This window comes from Oncorhynchus mykiss, chromosome 21, assembly GCF_013265735.2.
Source record: "Oncorhynchus mykiss isolate Arlee chromosome 21, USDA_OmykA_1.1, whole genome shotgun sequence".
Taxonomy (NCBI): Eukaryota; Metazoa; Chordata; class Actinopteri; order Salmoniformes; family Salmonidae; genus Oncorhynchus; species Oncorhynchus mykiss.
In genome coordinates this window covers 53,368,772-53,393,419 of record NC_048585.1, presented here as the reverse complement: position 1 = coordinate 53,393,419, position 24,648 = coordinate 53,368,772, and the positions used below count along the sequence as shown (strand labels likewise).

The 24,648-nt window shown below is 48.7% G+C and overlaps 1 protein-coding gene across 8 annotated transcripts in view; it reads left to right on the top strand.

Annotated features, from left to right (window-relative positions):
* The window catches only part of LOC110500888 (E3 ubiquitin-protein ligase pellino homolog 1-like), a 35,619-nt gene extending 12,336 nt beyond the window's left edge, over positions 1-23,283 (top strand). Inside the window, exons 2-8 of one of the 8 annotated variants that reach the window (XM_036958176.1) lie at positions 6,192-6,220; positions 9,078-9,266; positions 10,240-10,369; positions 10,573-10,683; positions 18,673-18,978; positions 21,877-22,086; positions 22,468-23,282. In XM_036958176.1, the coding sequence (XP_036814071.1) occupies positions 6,213-6,220; positions 9,078-9,266; positions 10,240-10,369; positions 10,573-10,683; positions 18,673-18,978; positions 21,877-22,086; positions 22,468-23,070 (1,557 nt within the window). In that variant the 5' untranslated portion in view covers positions 6,192-6,212 and the 3' untranslated portion in view covers positions 23,071-23,282. Of the gene's footprint in view, positions 1-6,191; positions 6,221-9,077; positions 9,267-10,239; positions 10,370-10,572; positions 10,684-18,672; positions 18,979-21,876; positions 22,087-22,467 lie in introns of all 8 variants that reach the window. The other 7 variants (XM_036958177.1, XM_036958179.1, XM_036958178.1 and 4 more) reach the window with 7 other exon arrangements.
* The last annotated feature ends 1,365 nt before the right edge of the window (positions 23,284-24,648 follow it).

Genomic DNA, 24,648 nt, shown 5'->3' with positions numbered 1-24,648 from the left:
GCCAGAAGTTAAAACCATGTTGAACAATTTAAGCACAGCATTTTGCAACTCAGGTGTGCTGTTTTTCAGCATTTCATTTCTGATGTTGTCTACACCACAAGCCTTTTTTGATTTAATAGATTTTAGCTTTTCATTTAGTTCTTGTTGGGTTATTGGGTAATCTAATGGATTTTGGTTGTTTTTAATGACTGATTCCAGGATGTTCAATTTTTCTTTAATTTCTAATTGGTTCTGGTTTAAGTCTTTTTGTGGGATGTTTTTGTATAGATTATCAAAGTAAGTTTTCCAAATTCCTACATCTTGTATGGCTAATTCTTGTGGCTTTGTTGTGCTTAAATTGTTCCACATGTCCCAGAACTGATTTTGGTCAATTGCGTTTTCAATTTCATCAAGTGTCTTGTTGGTATAATTCAATTTCTTGCATTTCAGTGTTTGTTTATACTGTTTCAGAGTTTCAAAGTATTCATATCGTAGCTCTGGGTTGTTTTGCTGCTTATGTTTTTTGTTTGACATTTGTCTTAGGTGTTTTCTAATTGTTTTACATTCATTATCAAACCATTTGTCAGAAACATTTTGATTTTTGCTTCTGATGTTGCATTGCTTTGGTTTTCTCAAATTTGCTTTCGATGCTGCTTTTTGGAATATGCAGTTGATGTTTTGGGTAGCTGAATTGACACCATCTTTATTGTTTTGGTACTGTGAGTTATTGAAAAACTGTATAGAGTTCATCATTTCATTTGAGTTCAATGTTTCAATGAATGCCTCTGCACTGTTTGGAGCCCATCTGAACGATTGGTTTATGTTGTAAAGTTTATTGGGCTGTTTTTTTGAATGAATATTGCCGGTTAATTTCTTCAGAAACACGTTGATCTGACTGTGATCTGACAATGGTGTCTGTGGTCTGACAGTGAATGCACTAATGGAGGAGGGGTCAATGTCAGTGATGGCATAATCGACTACACTTGTCCCAAGAGCTGAGCAGTAAGTAAACTGACCTAAAGAGTCCCCTCTGATTCTACCATTAAGCATGTACAGGCCTAAGGCTCGACAGAGATGTACTAACTCTTTTCCATTTTTGTTCAGTATTTGGTCAGGACTGTTTCTATTATTTATAATAGGGCTACTGTACAAGGAGGGGTGTCCAAATATGTGGTGGTTACCTCCCGCATCAGTGTAGTCAGGCTCAGAACCTGTTCTTGCATTGAAATCTCCACAAAGAAGCACTTTACCCTGCGCCTGAAATGTAATGATTTCTGTCTGGAGATTGTCAAAAAACTGATCATCATAATATGATGAATCTGAAGGAGGAGCATAAGCTGCACATATGTATACATCATTGTCACAATAGATTGTACCTTTGTTAAGTTTTAGCCAAATGTGAGTGGTACCTTTTTTCATTTCATTCAGTGCTAAGTCCTGCTTATGCCAAATGATGATTCCACCTGAGTCTCGGCCCCGTTTAACATTTTTATGTTTGATTGATGGTAGTAAACTTTCTCTATAGCCTGAGGGACACTGAGTATCTATGTCTCCACGACACCATGTTTCCAGTAGGATTATGATGTCCTGTCCCTTGATGTTTTTAATCAATTCTGGATTAGTTGTTTTATAACCAAAATGTGAAGAGTATAGGCCCTGGATATTCCAAGAGCTGATAGTTAATGATCTCATTTATAATAAGTGATATTCACTGGTTTGAGTAAAGTACATCGAAAAAAACAAAAAAAATAAAATACTATATATACATATATATATATACATACATATATATATACATATATACATATATATATATACATACATATACATATACATATATACATACACATACACATACACATACACATACATATATATACATACACACACACACACACACACACACACACACACACACACACATACACACACACACACATACATATATGCATATATATATATACATACACATACACATATATATATATATACATATATATATATATATATACACATATATATATATATATATATATATATATATACACACACACATGCACATACACATATACACACATACATACATACATACACACACACGAGCACACACACACACACACACACACACACACCATTACATATAATAATTATTATAATACCGGTGTCAATACATTTAGGAATATTTGTAAACAAATTAATAAGAATGGAATAAGATTGCACTGTACTTATTTTATGTGCAATCTGCAACCCTGTGTGTTTGTGTGTGTGTGTGTGTGTGTGTGCGTGCCCGTGTGTGAATTAAAGGGACTGTCTAGCTCAGTAGTCTGCATATTAGTTGCAGTAGTTGGCGCACCTCTCCTATCTCTGATTGTTCTAGGGGTCTTCTGCCAGAGGTTACCTCAGCATATGTAGGCTGACGATCTAATTGATACATGGTGTGGACTGCATCATGTGGTCTACTTCCCTGAAGGGCAGTGTTCTGACCGACCCTGGAGTAGTGGTCAGAGCTGTGTTGTGATGGGCTGGGTCTAGTAGAGCTGTGTTGTGATGGGACAGGTCTAGTAGAGCTGTGTTGTGATGGGCCGGGTCTAGTAGAGCTGTGTTGTGATGGGCCGGGTCTAGTAGAGCTGTGTTGTGATGGGCCGGGTCTAGTAGAGCTGTGTTGTGATGGGCCGGGTCTAATAGAGCTTTGTTGTGATGGGCCAGGTCTAGTAGAGCTGTGTTGTGATGGGCCAGGTCTAGTAGAGCTGTGTTGGGATGGGCCGGGTCTAGTAGAGCTGTGTTGTGAAGGGCCGGGTCTAGTAGAGCTGTGTTGTGATGGGCCAGGTCTAGTAGAGCTGTGCTGTGTTGGGCCTGGTCTAGTAGAGCTGTGCTGTAATAAGCCATGTCTGGCTCTTTTCTCCTCGGGATGGTGGAGGTACTGTTGTTTCAGAAGGTGGGGCGGGGGACCTTTGTTGCTGGGGTGATGGGTGTGTGGGTCCCTGCCAAGTGTTGCATCTTTTAGGTCCTTGGCAAAGGTTCTGATACTGTCCTGATCAAGATGTATATTATCATATAAGTGTTGACATGTCAGAGTGGGGTGGTGAGCCGTTCTGACGTTGAGCAGTGAGGCACAGTCCACAGTGATCTGTTGATTTATTTTGTCGATCAACTTTTCTGGGAAGTCTTTTCTTGGTAGGAGGGTGGACACAACTATATTGGTTGTTGGGAACATAGCCTGTGCCCGTTCTGCCACTCTTCTCACTGCCCCAGATACATTTTCACCTTTGGCATGAAGGTCGTTTGTGCCAGTGTGGATGATGATGTTGTCAGGGGTGTCAATCCTGGTCTGACTGAGTAGCTGCATTGCACTCTCAGTTGTAGGACACCAGAATTTATACACCTGGTGTCTAGGGAATAATCTTTCCTGGACTAAGAACTTCCCATTTGAATCAATTAGAATTGCAGTTGTGGGTGATTGTCTGGGTGGAGCAGACTGGGAGGCTGGTATTCTGACCTGGGCTGGAGTAGACTGGGAGGCTGGTAGGTTAACCTGGGCTGGAGCAGACTGGGAGGCTGGTATTCTGACCTGGGCTGGAGCAGACTGGGAGGCTGGTAGGTTGACCTGGGCTGGAGCAGACTGGGAGGCTGGTAGGTTAACCTGGGCTGGAGCAGACTGGGAGGCTGGTATTCTGACCTGGGCTGGAGCAGACTGGGAGGCTGGTAGGTTGATCTGGGCTGGAGCAGACTGAGAGGCTGTTAGGTTGACCTGGGCTGGAGCAGACTGGTAGGCTGGTGCAGTGTCATCCGGCTGTCTAGTGGAGGCCATGCTGGTCTCAGGTTCTGCTTGTGTTGTACCAAGCTGGTGGACATGTTCTCTAGATGCAGAGGACACAATGACTCTCTGCCGGTTGAGGGTGTCAATGTACCTCTCTTTTTGTTCGAGCTCCTTTCTTGTTGTGCTCAGATGGTCTCTGAGGTCATCATTTGTCTGACTCAGCTTGTCCATTCTGCTTTCTAATTTAGCTATGGATGCTCTGCTCTCCTCCCTGAACTGTTTCATCTCTTCTTTGAGTTTCTGGACAGTGTCCTCCTCTTGAAGCTTGTTCTCTCTGAGTTCTATGACCTCTGCTTCGACTAGAGAGAGGGTGTTGTGGAAACGTTGCGTAGCAGGTGTTCTTATTGAAATTGTCATGTCCTTGACTCTGTCTGCTGCAGGTGAGGTAGGTAAAGGGACGTTGAGGGCTTCCTGCTGGGTCACAGAGACCATTGGGGTCTGCTTTTCTCCATCTCCCTCCTTGACTTTTTCCTCATTTTCTGAGATGATGTCAGCGTCTTCTTTTAGGGTAGCAAACCTATTCTCAAAAGCCTGGAGGCTTGAATCATTGCCTTGTATCAATACAGTTCCATTATTATATAAGTTTACTGTTTGATATGTGTTGCTCTGGTCAGCTTCTTCAAAAATGCTGATCTGACATCCTTGGCTGATGCCCCTCTTTTTTGAGAAAGGGAAATGGTTGCAAATAACCTTTTTCCATATGTTCCCTCGATTGGTATTAAAAATTAAATTTGCTCTTGTTTTGTAACTGGTAAGATCTGCAAACAGGCATTCATGGTTCTGTCCCATCAACAAACCTTTGAAACTTTTCTTAGCTTTCTCTGTTTGGATGTCTGGTGGGTAAACAATTTCCATAGCAACGCTGGTGATGTTGGCTACAATGTTGCAATAGAAGTGCTGTTTCTTGTATAATGCTCTCTTGTTTCTTCAGAGGACTGTTTCACTTTGTTGTCCTTTTTTCTTTTCCTTTTTCTTCTGTCCTTATTTTGTCCTTATTTTGTCTTCCTTTCTTCTGTTAACTAGATATTTTTTTGTTATTCTTTGTAAGCTAGCTAGCTTCTTCCAGGAGAGTCCTTAGCAACTGCTTAGCAACATGTAAACAATTCAGCTAACAATTCAGCTAGCTAAGATAACTGTATAATTTTATGAAAAATAGTTACTTTTTTCAAAATCCTGTCTTTTTGGTTTGTTGCTTCTATTGTCTTCTATTGAGTCTTGCAGTTTTCTTTTGATTTTTTCGATGTACTTCACTCTAAAAAACCATTTAAATCTCAATATATACAGGAGCTCATTTTTCAGCAGCTGCTCAATTTGGAACTCCGGAACTTTTTCTCTCTCTGACATTTCTCTCTCTCTCTCTCTCTCCACCCCCAGGTTGTGGCGTTGGCTTGATTAGAAAGTGCATGGCAGAGAACAAGCAATCCATCACCCTGCCAAACCCCTGCACCCGCATGCATGCATACACATACACTCTCTTCCTCACACACACACACGCACGCACGCACATACACACACACACACACACACACACACACACACACACACACACACACACACACACACACACACACACACACACACACACACACACACACACACACACACACACACACACACACACACACACACACACACACACACACACTGTAAGCCATAGCCCCTCCCTCAATCCCACCCTCTGTCGGCCTGTCTAGTACCTGTCTAGTACACATCAGGACAAGGCTTTATGTCTGTCTGTCTGTCTGTCTGTCTGTCTGTCTGTCTGTCTAGTACACATCAGGACAAGGATGTATGTCTGTCTGTCTGTCTGTCTTGTACACATCAGGACAAGGATTTATGTCTGTCTGTCTTGTAAACATCAGGACAAGGATGTATGTCTGTCTGTCTGTCTGTCTTGTACACATCAGGACAAGGATTTATGTCTGTCTGTCTTGTAAAAATCAGGACAAGGATGTATGTCTGTCTGTCTTGTACACATCAGGACAAGGATTTATGTCTGTCTGTCTTGTACACATCAGGACAAGGATGTATGTCTGTCTGTCTTGTACACATTAGGACAAGGATTTATGTCTGTCTGTCTTGTACACATTAGGACAAGGATTTATGTCTGTCTGTCTTGTAAACATCAGGACAAGGATGTATGTCTGTCTGTCTGTCTTGTACACATCAGGACAAGGATTTATGTCTGTCTGTCTTGTAAAAATCAGGACAAGGATGTATGTCTGTCTGTCTGTCTGCCACCATGCTTTTTCCTTTTCTGTCTTGTCACACTGCTTTTCTTTGTTTCTCTCCCCTCTTTCTCTCTATAACCCCTAACCCTCTTTCTCTGTCTCTCTCTCTCTCTCTCTCTCTACTTCTACCTCCCCCTTGTCCATTCTACCATTCCATCTCCCAGCCATAGCAATAGAGAGCCGTAATGAAATGGTGACCGGCTGACTAAATCTGCGTCATCCTGTCATCTGATTACGAGGGGATATTCTCCCCGCTGGCTTCCGATTAGACGTGTTTATACTGAATAAAGTCTGATGTTCACATCATGACGCAATTGACAACTCGTCGGTATAGCTGTAGCTCCCATGCTCTTTGTCTGGTCTGGCCATTCATTTAGAGGGATGAAAGCACAAACTCAAGGTTATCTAGGATATCAGTCACATAGAAATAGAATAGAAATGGACAGTTCTAGTAAATCGAATTCTATGATCAGACGTGTGCTGCTGGGAGAAGATAACATATTGGAGAGTTGGAATTCCAGTATGTTTATAACCCCCAACTCTATGTTCATTTGATTGTGGACATATACCATCTACATGGTCCATAAATAGGGAACAAGGCATTAGTCTATAAGGCTGGCTGTATGATGTCACTGGCTTCATTGGGTTTGTGGTTAAGGTGGTCTCGCCCACTGCTGATGAATAATAGAGTTGTTATATTAAACATTGGCATGGAATTTGTGTTTGTCTCATTGCCAACACAGATAGCAATGGAGAGGTTTGTTTTTACTTGTGTAGCGACATTTGCACATGTCAAAGGATCTACATGTAAATGAATATTGTGAGTCGTTTACTAAACACATGCACACCCACTGTTTAGGATATCATTTCTTCCCCTCTGTTCATGATTCATAAAATATGATGCTTGTTACTGTAAAGCGCCACAAACATTTTTGACCCTGTGGTATTATACAATTGCATTAGGCTATCATAAAAATATATTTTTAGTCCAATTCATTTAATGCCAAGTGCTTGTTTTAATTTGACAGGGCCCCCAATCGAACCGTTGAAGTGCCACGGGCAGCCAGACACCCATAAACCTTTAGTAAGAAATGAAAACCAATAATGTTGAACCGGGTTCACCCTTGGATGGGACCCGGTGCCCAGGGATAGGTTGAAACTCTCACAGGGCTCGTTAAAAATCTCGGACATGACAGAACATTGATTGATGGTTATCTGGTTGCTAACTTTAAAAGCTCTAGGAAACACAAGTTTATTTAGAACAATGGTAAGGATATGTCAGACAGATACACAATGCGGTACAAACTGAGGCTGTTGATTTAGTCGTTTGTTTAGCTGCCTGTGTGGAAATGCTAGGCCCAAATCCAGTCCCATTAGTTTTGCCTGTCGTGGACTCACACAATTAAACTGTAATGTAAATGCATCAAGTCAGCAAAGAAGAGACAGTACTTCTGTTCAGTCACATAATGCAGAATTACAATTCAGGCGACCTAGTATAGCAACAACATCAGGATGACTGTCTGAGTCTGATCACAAATGCAGCATCTACGATGAGGGCCGCATAACATAGATTAAGCCTATTGGTTAGCTTTTAGGTGCAGGGGGCTTGAGCCAGTAATTAACCAACACAAAAGGATGCCAAGAGGAAGTGAGTTGTTTTCCTGACTTAACAAGCTGTCATGCTGAGAGGCTCCTTTGCATTAGGACTAACTGACATCCCCCCTCATGCCAGTAATTTGAAATTATTAGAGACCTTTCATGACATTGTCCCATTCAAAGGACACCTGACAGGTGGATGAGGGAGGGAGGGAAGACCCTGTTTGATACTGTGATGATACATCAGTGATGGTCTACAGTTGTATCATTCTCACTTCACTGATTGTCTTGCTTCTCTCTCTCTCTCTCCACTTCTCTCTCTCTTCCCCCTTCTCTCTTCCCCTTCTCTCTCTCTCCATTTCTCTCTCTCTCCCCCCTTCTCTCTCTCTTCCCCCTTCTCTCTCTCCCCATCTCTCTCTCCCCCTTCTCTCTCCCCTTCTCTCTCTCCCCCTTCTCTCTCTCTCCCTTCTCTCTCTCCCTCTTCTCTCTCTCTCCCCTTCACTCTCCACTTCTCTCTCTCCCCCTTCTCTCTCTTCCACCTTCTCTCTCCCCCTTCTCTCTCTCCACTTTTCTCTCTCTCCCCCTTCTCTCTCTCCACCTTCTCTCTCTGTCCCTTCCCTCTCTCTCCACTTCTCTCTCTCTCCCCCTTCTCTCTCGCTCCCCCTTCTCTCTCTCCCCCTTCTCTCTCTCCCTCTTCTCTCTCTCTCCCCTTCTCTCTCCACTTCTCTCTCTCCCCCTTCTCTTTCTGACCCTTCCCTCTCTCTCCACTTCTCTCTCTCTCCCCCTTCTCTCTCTCCCCCTTCTCTCTCTGCCCCTTCCCTCTCTCTCCACTTCTCTCTCTCTCCCCCTTCTCTCTCTCTCCCTTCTCTCTCTCCACTTCTCTCTCTTCCCCCTTCTCTCTCCCCCTTCTCTCTCTCTCCCTTCTCTCTCTCCCCCTTCTCTCTTTCCCCCCTTTCTCTCTCTCCCCCTTCTCTGTCTCCCCCTTCTCTCTCGCTCCCACTTCTCTCTCTCCCCCTTCTCTCTCTGCCCCTTTCCTCTCTCTCCACTTCTCTCTCTCTCCCCCTTCTCTCCCTGCCCCTTCCCTCTCTCTCCACTTCTCTCTCTCTCCCCCTTCTCTCTCTCTCCCCTTCTCTCTCTACACTTCTCTATCTCTTCCCCCTCTCTCTCCCCCTTCTCTCTCTCTCCCTTCTCTCTCTCCCCTTTCTCTCTTTCCCCCTTCTCTCTCTCCCCCTTCTCTCTCTCCCCCTTCTCTCTATGCCCCTTCCCTCTCTCTCCACTTCTCTCTCTCCCCCTTCTCTCTCTCCCCCTTCTCTCTCTTCCCCCTTCTCTCTCCCCCTTCTATTTCTCTCCCCTTCTCTCTCTCCTCCTTCTCTCTCCCCTTCTCTCTCCCCGTTCTCTCTCTCCCCCCTTCTCTCTCGCCTCACTTCTCTCTCTCCCCCTTCTCCCTCTCCCAGCTGTGAGCCCACGTTGTGGCCGGTGGGCATGGTTTTGGAGGGTAGCTCAGAGGCCCTGTGTCCCCCACCCTCTCTGGAGCTGCGCCCGTCCTGCAACAAGAGCCCCCCGGGTTCATGTTCCACGCCCCACGACGGACTCTTCACCGGGGATAAGGAGCCCATCAAGTATGGGGAGCTCATGGTTCTAGGGTGGGTTATCTACCTGTCCCTCTGATGTGTGTGGTGGAGATGTGTGGTGGTGAAGGTTGTGATTGTGACTGCATGTGTGTACGTGTGTGGCTGTGACGTTGTGTGTGTGTGTGTGTGTATGTGTGTGTGTTTGCTCATGTGTCTTCATTAGTGGTTGATATGTACAACAGTTGGTCCATTTGCCATACCATTCATCCCATTCCAGACTGTTTGACAAACAGCATGCCCTAAGAAAGCGTATTTTATATGGCGTTTCAAGTCTGAGTGGTTGTGTGTACAATAGACTTGTGTGTACCTTAAAACATGGTTTGAAAACACTATTCATCCTACCTACTTTACAAAGATGTCAATAAAATACGGAGCCATGGGGCAGAATAGGAAAATGAAGACATTTTGTGATCCCTATCCAATCATGACATAGACAGCTAATAGAATTTACCCAGACTAACCTAAATTAGGAATATTCCCTTTAGAACCCAAGGATTATGGATTGGGGATTCAGTACATTTGGTCCAGGTTTAAAGGGATAATTCGCGCCAAAACTAAACCCACTGGCCAAAAACTGGTTGAATCAACATTGTTTTCACGTCAATTCAACAACCCAAAAATCTATGTGATGATGTTCACCCAATTTTTAAACTAAATCCAATGACGTGGTCGTTGTTTTGGTTGATTTCACGTATAATTCACATTAGTTGACAACTCAACCAGATGTAAATCAACACTAAAAGTTGAAAATGACGTCTGTGCCCAGTGAGAAGACTGTCACATGTTTTAATACCTCAGCAGTAGTCTAGAGTCTACTTCTCATTTCACATCACTTGTTGTGTAGATCCCATTATATCTAACAGGATAGAACTGCAAGCCTCAATCTCAACTGAATGGAATATAGGCACCATCTCATCAAAGTGTATATTTTGTCCATGTTGAATATTGGATACGTGTTTTCTATAATGACCCATACTGTACTCAGGCACAATGGTTCCTTGGCCAATGGGGACAAGGGACGGAGGAGAAGTCGCCTGGCCCTCTACAAGAGACCCAAAGCCAACGGGGTCAAACCTGATGTCATCCACAATGTCTCTACCCCTCTGGTGTCAAAGGTGAGAGGTCACATTATAATTATACAGTCTTCCACGGTATTAAACACTGTCTATAAAATGTTTACTGCAGGAATGAGTTGTACATATAAAGGACTATGTTTATTAACTCTTACCATGTGTGGTACTAAAACATTTCCAAACAGGAATGCCCTTTCCTAAGTAGCTGGCTATATGACCTGGTTCCTGTGTATGTGTGTGTTCTGCATCGACAGGCTCTCAGCAACAAAAGCCAGCACAGCATCTCCTACACCTTGTCCAGGAGTCACTCGGTCATTGTAGAATACACCCATGACAGCAACACAGATATGTTTCAGGTGAGTCATCTTTAACATGACATGCCAACTCAGCCAGAGCCCCAACGCTTCCGCAAAACAAGGACCTAGAAACTCACAACAGAGTATGAGACACCCTATTCCCTATGTGTTGCCATTTGGGATCAACACAGTCACAGCCTTTATTGCATACTCCCCTGTTCTTGCCTTCAAGCTAGCCTGGTCCTAGTTCAGTTTGTACTTTATAGCATAACAACGGCCGTAGGAGTTGGCTGTACGGCACAAACTGATCTGGGACCAGTCTACCTACACACTCACTGTGAGCAGATGTCACAGTTCATGGAAAATGCCATTTGTTGGCAGATGCCATAGGGATTGTTAGAAATGCAGAGTCAGGAGAAGACTGTGGTGGTGTCTGCTCCTCTCCTGTCCTCCCCTCCTTTCTCTCCCCTCTCCTCTCCTGTCCTCCCCTCCTTTCTCTCCCCTCTCCTCTCCTGTCCTCCCCTCCTTTCTCTCTCCTCTCCTCCCATCCGCTATCTATCTCTCATCCCTGTGATGAATGTGGAGTCCCAACTCCTGCAGACTGAATTGATTCGAGAGGCTGCAGGCTGCAGGGCTGGAATGCTCCAAGGCTGCAGTGAGCCCATCTGTTCCTCTGTCAGCTCTCTCTCCAACCAGGGGCTGTGATGAGGCTGACATTTTATCTCCTGGCAGGGCTGGAATGCTCCAAGGCTGCAGTGAGCCCATCTGTTCCTCTGTCAGCTATCTCTCCAACCAGGGGCTGTGATGAGGCTGACATATTATCTCCTGGCAGGGCTGGAATGCCCCAAGGCTGCAGTGAGCCCATCTGTTCCTCTGTCAGCTCTCTCTCCAACCAGGGGCTGTGATAAGGCTGACATTTTATCTCCTGGCAGGGCTGGAATGCTCCAAGGCTGCAGTGAGCCCATCTGTTCCTCTGTCAGCTATCTCTCCAACCAGGGGCTGTGATGAGGCTGACATATTATCTCCTGGCAGGGCTGGAATGCCCCAAGGCTGCAGTGAGCCCATCTGTTCCTCTGTCAGCTCTCTCTCCAACCAGGGGCTGTGATGAGGCTGACATTTTATCTCCTGGCAGGGCTGGAATGCTCCAAGGCTGCAGTGAGCCCATCTGTTCTTCTGTCAGCTCTCTCTCCAACCAGGGGCTGTGATGAGGCTGACATTTTATCTCCTGGCAGGGCTGGAATGCTCCAAGGCTGCAGTGAGCCCATCTGTTCCTCTGTCAGCTCTCTCTCCAACCAGGGGCTGTGATGAGGCTGACATTTTATCTCCTGGCAGCCTGGCAGGGAGCTGATAGGAAATTGAACTTTTTGAAGAGAAATTGGGCTTGGGACAGGCTTGTTTAATGAAATGTTGTGGGCATTTGTCCACTGTGCCCCAGACAATATGTGGGATTGAAATGGAATTGGGTCTTTGTACCTCCCTCCTCCCTAATGACATATTTCCACTCATATACATTTTATTCTATTCATGACCCTACTCCTCCCTACACCTCCCTACACCTCCCTACACCACCCTACTCCTCCCTACTCCTCCCTACACCTCCCTACTCCTCCCTAATCACCCTACTCCACCCTACTCCTCCATACACCACCCTACTCCTCCCTACTCCTCCCTACTCCTCCCTACACCACCCTACTCCTCCCTACTCCACCCTACTCCTCCCTACTCCTCCCTAACCACCCTACTCCTCCCTACACCTCCCTACTCCTGTCTACTCCACCCTACTCCTCCCTACACCTCCCTACTCCACCCTACTCCACCCTACTCCTCCCTACACCACCCTACTCCTCCCTACTCCTCCCTACACCACCCTACTCCTCCCTACGCCTCCCTAATCACCCTGCTCCACCCTACACCTCCCTACTCCTCTCTACTCCTCCCTAACCACCCTACTCCTCCCTACACCTCCCTACTCCTGTCTACTCCACCCTACTCCTCCCTACACCTCCCTACTCCACCCTACTCCACCCTACTCCTCCCTACACCACCCTACTCCTCCCTACTCCTCCCTACACCACCCTACTCCTCCCTACGCCTCCCTACACCACCCTACTCCTCCCTACACCTCCCTACTCCACCCTACTCCTCCCTACACCACCCTACTCCTCCCTACTCCTCCCTACACCACCCTACTCCTCCCTACACCTCCCTACTCCTCCCTACACCACCCTACTCCTCCCTACACCACCCTACTCCTCCCTACGCCTCCCTACACCACCCTACTCCTCCCTACACCTCCCTACTCCTCCCTACACCACCCTACTCCTCCCTACACCACCCTAACCACCCTACTCCTCCCTACTCCACCCTACTCCTCCCTACTCCTCCCTACTCCTCCCTACTCCACCCTACTCCACCCTACTCCTCCCTACACCACCCTACTCCTCCCTACTCCTCCCTACTCCTCCCTACACCACCCTACTCCTCCCTACTCCACCCTACTCCTCCCTACTCCTCCCTACACCACCCTACTCCTCCCTACTCCTCCCTACACCACCCTACTCCTCCCTACGCCTCCCTAATCACCCTGCTCCACCCTACACCTCCCTACTCCTCTCTACTCCTCCCTAACCACCCTATTCCTCCCTACACCTCCCTACTCCTGTCTACTCCACCCTACTCCTCCCTACACCTCCCTACTCCACCCTACTCCACCCTACTCCTCCCTACACCACCCTACTCCTCCCTACTCCTCCCTACACCACCCTACTCCTCCCTACGCCTCCCTACACCACCCTACTCCTCCCTACACCTCCCTACTCCACCCTACTCCTCCCTACACCACCCTACTCCTCCCTACTCCTCTCTACTCCTCCCTAACCACCCTACTCCTCCCTACACCTCCCTACTCCTGTCTACTCCACCCTACTCCTGTCTACTCCACCCTACTCCACCCTACTCCACCCTACTCCACCCTACTCCTCCCTACACCACCCTAACCACCCTACTCCTCCCTACTCCACCCTACTCCTCCCTACTCCTCCCTACTCCTCCCTACTCCACCCTACTCCACCCTACTCCTCCCTACACCACCCTACTCCTCCCTACTCCTCCCTACTCCTCCCTACACCACCCTACTCCTCCCTACTCCACCCTACGCCTCCCTACACCACCCTACTCCTCCCTACACCTCCCTACTCCTCCCTACTCCACCCTACTCCTCCCTACTCCTCCCTACTCCACCCTACTCCTCCCTACACCACCCTACTCCTCCCTACTCCTCCCTACACCACCCTACTCCTCCCTACTCCACCCTACTCCTCCCTACTCCTCCCTACACCACCCTACTCCTCCCTACTCCTCCCTACACCACCCTACTCCTCCCTACACCACCCTACTCCTCCCTACTCCTCCCTACTCCACCCTACTCCTCCCTACACCACCCTACTCCTCCCTACTCCTCCCTACTCCTCCCTACACCACCCTACTCCTCCCTACTCCACCCTACGCCTCCCTACACCACCCTACTCCTCCCTACACCTCCCTACTCCTCCCTACTCCACCCTACTCCACCCTACTCCTCCCTACACCACCCTACTCCTCCCTACTCCTCCCTACTCCTCCCTACACCACCCTACTCCTCCCTACTCCACCCTACTCCTCCCTACTCCTCCCTACACCACCCTACTCCTCCCTACTCCTCCCTACACCACCCTACTCCTCCCTACGCCTCCCTACACCACCCTACTCCTCCCTACACCACCCTACTCCTCCCTACGCCTCCCTACACCACCCTACTCCTCCCTACACCTCCCTACTCCTCCCTACACCACCCTACTCCTCCCTACACCACCCTACTCCTCCCTACTCCTCCCTACACCACCCTACTCCTCCCTACACCTCCCTACTCCTCCCTACTCCTCCCTATACCACCCTACTCCTCCCTACTCCTCCCTACACCTCCCTACTCCTCCCTACTCCTCCCTATACCACCCTACTCCTCCCTACTCCTCCCTACACCTCCCTACTCCTCCCTACTCCTCCCTATACCACCCTACTCCACCCTACTCCTCCCTACTCCTCCCTAACCACCCTACTCCTCCCTACTCCACCCTACTCCTCCCTACTCCTCCCTACTCCTCCCTACTCCACCCTACTCCTCCATACACCACCCTACTCCTCCCTACTCCTCCCTACTCCTCCCTACACCACCCTACTCCTCCCTACTCCACCCTACTCCTCCCTACTCCTCCCTACACCACCCTACTCCTCCCTACTCCACCCTACTCCTCCCTACTCCTCCCTACTCCTCCCTAACCACCCTACTCCTCCCTACTCCACCCTACTCCACCCTACTCCTCCCTACTCCTCCCTACACCACCCTACTCCTCCCTACTCCACCCTACTCCTCCCTACTCCTCCCTAACCACCCTACTCCTCCCTACTCCACCCTACTCCACCCTACTCCACCCTACTCCTCCCTACTCCTCCCTGCACCACCCTACTCCTCCCTACTCCTCCCTACTCCTCCCTACTCCTCCCTACACCACCCTACTCCTCCCTACTCCTCCCTACTCCTCCCTACTCCTCCCTAACCACCCTACTCCTCCCTACTCCTCCCTACTCCTCCCTAACCACCCTACTCCTCCCTACTCCACCCTACTCCTCCCTACTCCACCCTACTCCACACTACTCCAACCTATTCCACCCTACTCCACACTACTCCAACCTATTCCACCCTACTCCTCCCTACTCCATCTTACTCCACCCTGCTACACCCTACTCCACACTTCTCCACCCTACTCCACTCTACTCCACCCTACTCCAACCTATTCCACCCTACTCCACACTACTCCACCCTGCTACATCCTGCTACACACTACTGTCACACTACTCCACACTACTACACACTACTCCACTCTACTCCACTCTACTCCACACTGCTCCACACTGCTCCACTCTGCTCCACACTGCTCCACTCTGCTGCACCCTACTCCACTCCACCCTACTCCACACTGCTCCACCCTACTCCACCCTACTCCACTCCACCCTACTCCACAATACTCCACACTACTACACACTGCTCCACTCTGCTGCACCCTACTCCACTCCACCCTACTCCTCCCTACTCCTCCCTACTCCACCCTACTCCACCCTACTCCTCCCTACACCACCCTACTCCTCCCTACTCCTCCCTACTCCTCCCTACACCACCCTACTCCTCCCTACTCCACCCTACTCCTCCCTACTCCTCCCTACACCACCCTACTCCTCCCTACTCCTCCCTACACCACCCTACTCCTCCCTACGCCTCCCTACACCACCCTACTCCTCCCTACACCACCCTACACCACCCTACTCCTCCCTACACCTCCCTACTCCTCCCTACTCCTCCCTACACCACCCTACTCCTCCCTACTCCTCCCTACACCACCCTACTCCTCCCTACACCTCCCTACTCCTCCCTACTCCTCCCTATACCACCCTACTCCTCCCTACTCCTCCCTACACCTCCCTACTCCTCCCTACTCCTCCCTATACCACCCTACTCCTCCCTACTCCTCCCTACACCTCCCTACTCCTCCCTACTCCTCCCTATACCACCCTACTCCACCCTACTCCTCCCTACTCCTCCCTAACCACCCTACTCCTCCCTACTCCACCCTACTCCTCCCTACTCCTCCCTACTCCTCCCTACTCCACCCTACTCCACCCTACTCCTCCATACACCACCCTACTCCTCCCTACTCCTCCCTACTCCTCCCTACACCACCCTACTCCTCCCTACTCCACCCTACTCCTCCCTACTCCTCCCTACACCACCCTACTCCTCCCTACTCCACCCTACTCCTCCCTACTCCTCCCTACTCCTCCCTAACCACCCTACTCCTCCCTACTCCACCCTACTCCACCCTACTCCTCCCTACTCCTCCCTACACCACCCTACTCCTCCCTACTCCACCCTACTCCTCCCTACTCCTCCCTAACCACCCTACTCCTCCCTACTCCACCCTACTCCACCCTACTCCACCCTACTCCTCCCTACTCCTCCCTACACCACCCTACTCCTCCCTACTCCTCCCTACTCCTCCCTACTCCTCCCTACACCACCCTACTCCTCCCTACTCCTCCCTACTCCTCCCTACTCCTCCCTAACCACCCTACTCCTCCCTACTCCTCCCTACTCCTCCCTAACCACCCTACTCCTCCCTACTCCACCCTACTCCTCCCTACTCCACCCTACTCCACACTACTCCAACCTATTCCACCCTACTCCACACTACTCCAACCTATTCCACCCTACTCCTCCCTACTCCATCTTACTCCACCCTGCTACACCCTACTCCACACTTCTCCACCCTACTCCACTCTACTCCACCCTACTCCAACCTATTCCACCCTACTCCACACTACTCCACCCTGCTACATCCTGCTACACACTACTGTCACACTACTCCACACTACTACACACTACTCCACTCTACTCCACTCTACTCCACACTGCTCCACACTGCTCCACTCTGCTCCACACTGCTCCACTCTGCTGCACCCTACTCCACTCCACCCTACTCCACACTGCTCCACCCTACTCCACCCTACTCCACTCCACCCTACTCCACAATACTCCACACTACTACACACTGCTCCACTCTGCTGCACCCTACTCCACTCCACCCTACTCCACACTACTCCACACTACTACACACTACTCCACTCTACTCCACTCTACTCAACACTGCTCCACTCTACTCAACACTGCTCCACTCTACTCCACACTGCTCCACACTGCTCCACTCTGCTCCACACTGCTCCACTCTGCTCCACCCTACTCCACCCTACTCCAACATACTCCACACTACTTCACACTACTCCACCCTACTCCACCCTACTCCACACTACTCCACCCTGCCCCACCCTGCTACATCCTGCTACACACTACTCCACCCTACTCCACCCTACTCCAACATACTCCACACTACTCCACACTACTCCACCCTACTCCACCCTACTCCACACCACTCCACCCTGCTCCACCCTGTACATTCCTGCTACACACTACTCCACCCTACTCCACACTGCTCCACACTGCTCCACTCTGCTCCACACTGCTCCACTCTACTCCACACTACTCCACACTACTCCACTCTGCTCCACACTGCTCCACTCTACTCCACACTACTCCACTCTACTCCTCACTACTCCACACTACTCCACACTACTCCACCCTACTCCACACCACTCCACCCTGCTCCACCCTGTACATTCCTGCTACACACTACTCCACTCTACTCCACCCTACTCCACTCTACTCCACTCTACTCCACACTGCTCCACTCTACTCCACACTACTCCACTCTACTCCTCACTTCTCCACTCTACTCCACACTACTCCACTCTACTCCTCACTTCTCCACTCTACTCCACCCTACTCTACACTGCTCCACTCTACTCCACTCTGCTCCACACTACTCCACTCTACTCCACCCTACTCCACTCTACTCCACTCTACTCCACTCTACTCCACACTACTCCACTCTACTCCACCCTACTCCACTCTACTCCACTCTACTCCACACTGCTCCACTCTACTCCACCCTACTCCACTCTACTCCACACTCCTCCACTCTACTCCACTCTACTCCACACTGCTCTACACCACTCCACTCTACTCCACTCTACTACACACTACTCCACCCTGCTCCACTCTACTCAACACTGCTCCACTCTACTCCACACTACTCCACTCTACTTCACTCTACTCCACACTGCTCTACACTACTCCACTCTACTTCACTCTACTCCACTCTGCTCTACACTACTCCACTCTATTCTGCTGTACTTTATTGTATAATTCTATCTCCTATGTTTTATCTCCTATGTTCTATCACTTATGTTCTATCACTTATGTTCTATCGCCTATGTTCTATCACTTATGTTCTATCATTTATGTTCTATTGCCTATGTTCTATCACTTATGTTCTATCACTTATGTTCTATCTCCTATGTTCTATCACTTATGTTCTATCTCCTATGTTCTATCTCCCTCGACAGATCGGGCGTTCTACAGAGAACATGATTGACTTTGTGGTGACGGACACGGCAGGCAGCAGCACCAGTGGTGGTGGGGGGCAGGGCCAGGGGGCGGGGCCAGGGTGCTTGGCCAGGGGGCAGGGCCAGGGTGCGGTGGGCGAGGGGGGCGGAGGAGGAGGGCAGTCGGTCCAGAGCACAATATCCCGCTATGCGTGCCGTATCATGTGCGAACGCAGCGCCCCGTACACGGCCCGCATCTACGCCGCCGGCTTCGACTCCTCCAAAAATATCTTCCTGGGGGTGAGTCATCGCGGTGACGACTACAGTGTGAGTGACAGCATGGGCGACATCACACCCCGTTGATGTCATCGTTATGTGTGATATACTGTGGAGACGAATCAGGGCGGAAGTGGTGGTGTGGTGTGGAGGAGTTGTAAGTGGCGGTGTGAATCGTCACCCTGTGATCTGCTTCTTGGGAATGTTTTGTCGAGGTATACATTCATACACAGCCTTCTGTACTGGACAAACCCATTAGCACTCTGTTGTCCCCATCCTAAACACAAACACCTCTGGTCTCCACAGGAGGTTGGTGGCACCTTAATTGGGGAGTATGGGAACGTGGTAATGGTTGAAGTGGAATTGTATCAAATGCACCATTCCATTCACTCCGTTCCAGTCATTATTATGAGCTGTTCTCACAGCAGCCTCCACTGACATTGTAACGATGTGCGCTGAGAGTCGGGAAGCAAGTACAGGGAGTGAGTATTTTAAATGCAACATAATACAAAACAGGAAACACTAACAGCACACAGACATGAAACAGAAACAATAAGGCCTGGGGAAGGAACCAAAGGGAGTGACATATATAGGGAACCAATCAGGGAAGTGATGGAGTCCAGGTGAGTCTGATGACGCACAGGTGCGCGTAACAATGGTGATTGGCGTGCGCCATAACGAGCGGCCTGGTGACCTAGAGACCGGAGAGGGAGCACACGTAGCAAACACACATACACACTCCTCTGGTGTTGGGCATATTTTTCGCCTTAGTGCTTAGGGCTTCTCACGGTTGGCCCAGCTCCCAGCCACAGAAACAGCCCGCGCCTGCACTTTGTTTAAAGATCAACAGTACTATCAACGGTAATTATCAATAAACACACGTCCCGGGATGGCCAAGCCGCATTTGTTTTGTCAGGCTCTAAGGGCCACAACTCTTTTAATGGATTGGATTTATGACAGCATTGTTGGATGCTATACACACACACACACACACACACACACACACACACACACACACACACACACACACACACACACACACACACACACACACACACACACACACACAAACTGCAGGGAAATGGGAATTGTGGGAATCAATTAGCTGTGATTAAATTGATATGAATGCATGTTATGTGTGTGTGCAAACACTTGTGTCTGTCTATGTGTGTGTGTGAGTGTGAGTTTGCTGAAAACCGCTCCAATCAGCAAACACAACAATCGACTGGCACAAAATCACAGTGCAGTGGTCCAGTGTCATGAAGTGGGGGTTGCTTGCTTACTCATTGACAAAATAAGCTTTTGATCCATTCCTGGCAGAGACACTCAGTTCTCCCCCTCCCCTCTCCTCTCGCCCATACCATGGAATGAGCTATTGAAGGGGTTCTGCAAGATTAATTTGTAAACGGAGAGACAGAGAGTTGGCAAGGGGAGAGACAGGGAGGCCAGTGGGGGGAGGGAGGAAAAGAGAGAGGGAGGGAAGGAGGGCATTGTCATTGTGGAAGACATTGGAGGCAGGAGTCCAGCAGTACTCATCAGTACTCCCCAGCCCCAGAGTCATAGTCAGACACACTGTACTGCCACTGACCTCCACTAGCACTTGATTATGAGGGGCAGGAAGGGCGGCCATATTGGATTGGATTAAGGAAGGAGGTAATGTTTTTTTAAAAGTTTGTCCTGGGGATGAATACTGCATCCTGTGCCAACAGTGACCAATGACAGGATAGTTAATACACCAAATGCAGTTATTAATTATGATACATGCAGTTGTGATACATTATATGTGTTTTAGTGAATATAACACAAGAAGGTATTGTTTATTCTGAAAATGGTTTAACTGACTACAGCCAGAGAAGCGAGAGGGAAAGCTGAGTCCAAAATCTTTTTATTTTTTTAAATATATTTTTTGCTCACCAAGCGAGGAATTTGAGAGCGTGTCGAATTTGGTTGAGAAAAAATATATGGCATATTTGCTACTTGTGGCTTATTTGATCAAATGTAAGTTTCATAGTGGTTAGGTTTGTGCCCATTGTGCCTGTTGTTCACACCCGTATCTGCCCTTTCATTGGCTAGAATGGTCCCACCTGATCTTGCCTCCTGCCCTGCCTTCCAGCTAACACAAAATGATGACGTTGATGACAATTATAGTGTGACGTCACACTTTGTGACACTAAAAAGTCAACCCACAAGGACAATGTTACCAAGTCATGACATAATTGTGACATAACATCCAGATGACTAACCTAACCCAACTATAGAGACTATAATAACTCATCTCAGCTTCGTAGCATGTCGTCGGTGCACGGCTATGCTAAACATACAGCTAGAGAACTGGATAATAGCTGAAGAGCTGCTAGCTGCTGTCAATGAAACGCAGGCTGAATAACCTCCTCTATACTATAACTGGCACACACAATGTCCTTGGCAGAAAGCGGGGTCAGGCAGGCGGCTTGGCACACTGCTAGTGTGGAGGTGGAGAGAGAGGGATGGAAAGAGAGAGGGGGGATTTGTAAAGAAATATAAGGACGATTTACTGTAAAGCTTATACAATATTACTGGTTGAATGGCTTGCAGTCGTGACTGCTTTGAATTATATGTTCACTGACAGAATATCAGAGAACACAGAGAATATCAGAGAACACAGAGAATATCAGAGAACACAGCCGCTGGAAGGATTGAATGCCCTGCAATGTTTGTGTGTGTGTGCATCTCAGTATAGCAGTCTTACTCTGTGCTAAATATAGAAGTACAAAAAAGCAATGTTAGCTGTTTTTTTCTCCCCCTCTTTCTCTATTTGCCCCAGCCCCTCTCTCTCTTTCTTTTTTCCTCTTCCACTCTCTTTCTCGCTCTACCTCCCTCCCCTCTTGATCTCTCTATCTGCCTCTATCATCACTATCCCTTACCTTGGCTCTTTGTCTGTCTCTTTGTGTGCGGGGGTGGGTCTCTCAGGAGCGGGCTGCCAAGTGGCGGACGTCGGATGGCTTGATGGACGGCCTGACCACCAATGGCGTGCTGGTGATGCACCCGGCGGGGGAGTTTGTGTCTGAGCCGGCGCCGGGCGTGTGGCGGGAGATCTCGGTGTGTGGGAACGTCTTTGCCCTGCGGGAGACACGCTCGGCCCAGCAGAGGGGAACATTGGTGAGAGGGGGGTCATCAGTGGTAAGGGGGGGGGGAATAAAGCCTCAAACCTGTCTGATTATCGGGACTACTGGAATCAATTGATTAGACTCTTGATGTTATGTGAATCATTTGATTAGATTTTTGATAGTATGTGAATCATTTGATTAGACTGTTGATGGTATGTGAATCATTTGATTAGACTGTTGATGGTATGTGAATCATGGCTTTAATGTCTATGGGATGATCACAGTGCCATCAAGTGGTTGTTGGGAAGAGAAATACAATTCCAAACACCGAAAAAGGAAACAACATATGCAAATAGTTATGGGTTTGTCAGTTACAGTATTTTCTGGGCTTGTTTACTAATCCTACCCCTATCCCTCCTCACTCTCCCTTCCTCCCCCCTCCCCTCCTCCCCAGGTGGAGAACGAGTCCAACACCCTGCAGGACGGCTCTCTGATCGACCTGTGCGGCGCCACCCTTCTGTGGCGCACCCCGTCGGGCCTGCGCCGCACCCCCACCCTCAAGCAGCTGGAGACCCTCCGCCAGGAGCTGAATGCCGCACGGCCCCAGTGCCCCGTGGGTTTCAACACCCTTGCCTTCCCAAGCCTGGCCCGGCGAGAGATTGTGGACAAGAAGCAGCCCTGGGTCTATGTCAACTGTGGTCACGTCCACGGCTACCACAACTGGGGCTACCGGAAAGACAAGGGCCATAACGTGGGCCCTGGAGGGACGGCTCCGGCGAGCACCGGGGAAAGGGAGTGCCCCATGTGCCGGCGCGTGGGCCCCTACGTGCCCCTGTGGTTGGGCTGTGAGGGCGGGCTGTACCTGGACGCGGGCCCCCCGACCCACGCCTTCTGCCCCTGTGGCCACGTGTGTTCGGAAAAGACAGTGGCGGGCTGGAGCCAGATCCCGCTGCCGCACGGCACACACGCCTTCCACGCCGCATGCCCCTTCTGTGGCACCTGGCTGACAGGCGAGCACGGGCACATCAAACTCATCTTTCAGGGGCCCGTCGACTAAGCCTGCCCCTGGGGGGTGAGATAGAGGGCAGGGTGGAGGGAGGGTGGACTATGGAAAAGTCTAAAAGGAAACATGAAGGGATAATCATTGGAAAGACTGTTGAAATGAAGATGAACTGAACTGAAGAGGTAAACGTGATGGAAGCAGATGAAGCATAAATGGTATTTAAGTTGTATTTGGGGAATATGTAAATAAAATGTGTTGAAATGAAAACGTGACAAGTGTTTGGTGATTTTTGGATTACTTATTGTAGATAAAAGGCGTGAATAGGTTCATCATCAGATTAATTTAACTGGTGAACTGGCTATGGTTTCATTGCCTGACCACTCATCCTGAATCGTGTGGAAAATAAACACTAGCGGGTATGGGAATTGGCAGGAGCGGTGTGGATGGGTCGTCGGACTACTAGTTTTAGTCAATCCAGATGAATCAGATCTAATGATGAAACCATCCATTGTGTATGATGGTGTTTACAGGTCTATAAACAAGAGTTTTTTGAGCACTTGGTTCCTCATTGACTCAATGTTAGAGCTAGATCTGCTACATGTTTCTATCCTGGTGATTGACTCATTAAATCGGATTCATCAGGATGGGTCTGAAGCACCATGAGGGCTGACTTCCTACCAGGCCATTAGCCAATCAACAGCATCCTAAACAGCTAATTGATGACACAAGTGGTTATCATCCTCCACTTGAGGAAACCCATTCAGTGAGGTTTGATTTCAACCTACAGAACCTCCCTCTCTCTCTGTCTGTTCGGTCTCCCACTGAGTAGTGTCTGGTACCCTGCCCCCTGTCTGCGGCGTCACCACACTATAAATAACTCACTCAAGGTCAGCAGCGCCCTGCCACAACGACAGGAGGGAGGGAGGGAGAGATGAAGGAAGGACAATGGGTCAGTTTAGTCATGAGAGATTCCACATAGGTCAGGGTCCTGGAGAGCTGATCTTGGTTCAGATCCCCCCCCCCCCTGCCCATGTAATCTTATTTACTGTGATCTAAAATGCACTCAGCAGTCCAGACACTTTATGAATACAGGCCCTGTTCAATGACCGTATCACACTCTCAGATCAGTGCATATATAGCCTGACCGCTACTTAAGGATACGTGTCTATACCATTGTCTGGCAGATGACTGAAAATAATGATGTATTTGGCATGTATCACAAAACCTCATTGAATTCAAAATCCAAATATGAATTTCAGTACACACATGACTGCAATTCTTCATTGTGGTGACTTTCAGATTGCCATGCTAAAAGTAGCTTCATTGTTTAATATGTAATCCAAAAAGTGCTAGAATGGAATTAGCTGGTATGTTTTTTTGCTGAGAGGGTCTTCCTACAGCAATGAGCAGTCTGCAGCAGCAGTCCTAAGACTATATTAGAGTACTTTATATTAGAGCTGTCATTTCCCTGCCCACAGCATACTCTTTCTCCCAAGCAATACTCATTGTGAATGATTCTATTTGAAGCAGCTCCATACTGAACACATTACTTCCCTCTCATGCAGAGTAAAAGAGTACACCATTAGATGAGCAGCTGTCTGGGCCTTCTTCACTCTCAACATTTGTTTATGT